Genomic DNA, 1,356 nt, shown 5'->3' on the forward strand with positions numbered 1-1,356 from the left:
TGTGATCTGTGAGATTCCTGATGGAAAGGCAGGAATTATAAGTAAGATTATGTACTTACCCCAGTTGTGCTTCTGTCAGTTTGGATGTGTGCTGAGGGTTTAACCATTCCAAGTAGCCCATTACTAACAATGTCCATAAGAACTGGGAAGCAATTCAATCTTTTGGTATTGCATGCGAAGGAAAAGTTGTAATTCTACAATATAACAAGTAAGGTTATAAATTCTCAAAGATCCTCAATTTTTTTCTAAAGAACTCAAAATTCACTATTTTAATTTAAGAGATTATGTTTTTAAAACTGTTAAATAATCAAAACAAAAAACTGAATACTGTATAAGTAAAAATACTGTGTAAGTAAAAGCAAAACTTTTTTGCTGTGTAAGCAAAACAAAATGTGTATATAGTAAACCAAAATCATATATCTGATTTTTAGGACACCAGGTGCTGTGTTTGAGGCTAGAATCATATGTTGAGTGTTTATTGTTTAAGAACAAAACAGAAGTTTCAGAATATATGTGTTATAAAATCCTTGAGAGGAAATATGAATTTTTGGACTTCAATATGCATTTGACAGGGAGTATTTTACAGTACGTATTTTGCTAATACACACCATTTCTGTTGGTGGACAATGATTGATATGTGAATTAATTGTCTATTATGCTAATGAATATAATTCACTAAGTGATAAATGAAAACAGTATTTGATTTTCATTTTTATTTTTTAAACTGGAGACATGACTATATGGATATTATATTAGCTTTTCACACCTTTGGGAAAAATTATTCAATAGAGACCAGCATACCTTTTTGTTCCCAGACACCGTGATGGCGCCATTGTAAACCGGGTCATCTGTGCCATTTTTAATTCCAAATACATCCACTTTCAGAGCTATGTTCTGAAGCTCCAGAGAATGTATAAAGTCATCAATGCTTGCCCCTAGGGTGTGTAGTCAAATATATTAGGTATCACACAACTGAGAAAATTGATGTCGAGTTGTGTAGTCAAATTTTAACTAATGTCATTATGTGATACTTATAGTAGTATGGGCTGTCAGGATATTTTTCCACATGTGAATTAAAAATCTATTTACCTCTCATAGAATTTACTTCATAATATGTTTATTCGCTTATGATTGCTCTTAATGTAAACAGTTTTTTTAGTGCCATATGGCTTTAGGAATAAATTTTTTTTTTCCTAGAATTTTGCTGTGCATGGCCATGACCAATAAGGTTTTGATGACACAGACAACGTCTACTGATAAAAGACCTAGTTTGCTAAAACTCACTTCACTCCTACTAGGTTGTTAATTAATTTTCAAAACGTTCTGATAAAAGAGGACAACTTATAGCATGGCAAT

The 1,356-nt window shown here is 31.8% G+C and overlaps 1 protein-coding gene across 1 annotated transcript in view; it reads right to left on the bottom strand.

Moving 5' to 3' along the window:
- Positions 1 to 1,356, bottom strand: part of LOC105824688 (ATP-binding cassette sub-family A member 8-like) — a 107,638-nt gene that overhangs the window by 19,150 nt on the left and 87,132 nt on the right. Inside the window, 2 exon segments of the mRNA XM_012662222.1 lie at positions 60 to 194; positions 802 to 935. Coding sequence (XP_012517676.1) covers positions 60 to 194; positions 802 to 935 — 269 coding nt within the window.

Source organism: Propithecus coquereli, unplaced genomic scaffold (assembly GCF_000956105.1).
Source record: "Propithecus coquereli isolate 6110/MARCELLA unplaced genomic scaffold, Pcoq_1.0 Scaffold76, whole genome shotgun sequence".
NCBI lineage: Eukaryota > Metazoa > Chordata > Mammalia > Primates > Indriidae > Propithecus > Propithecus coquereli.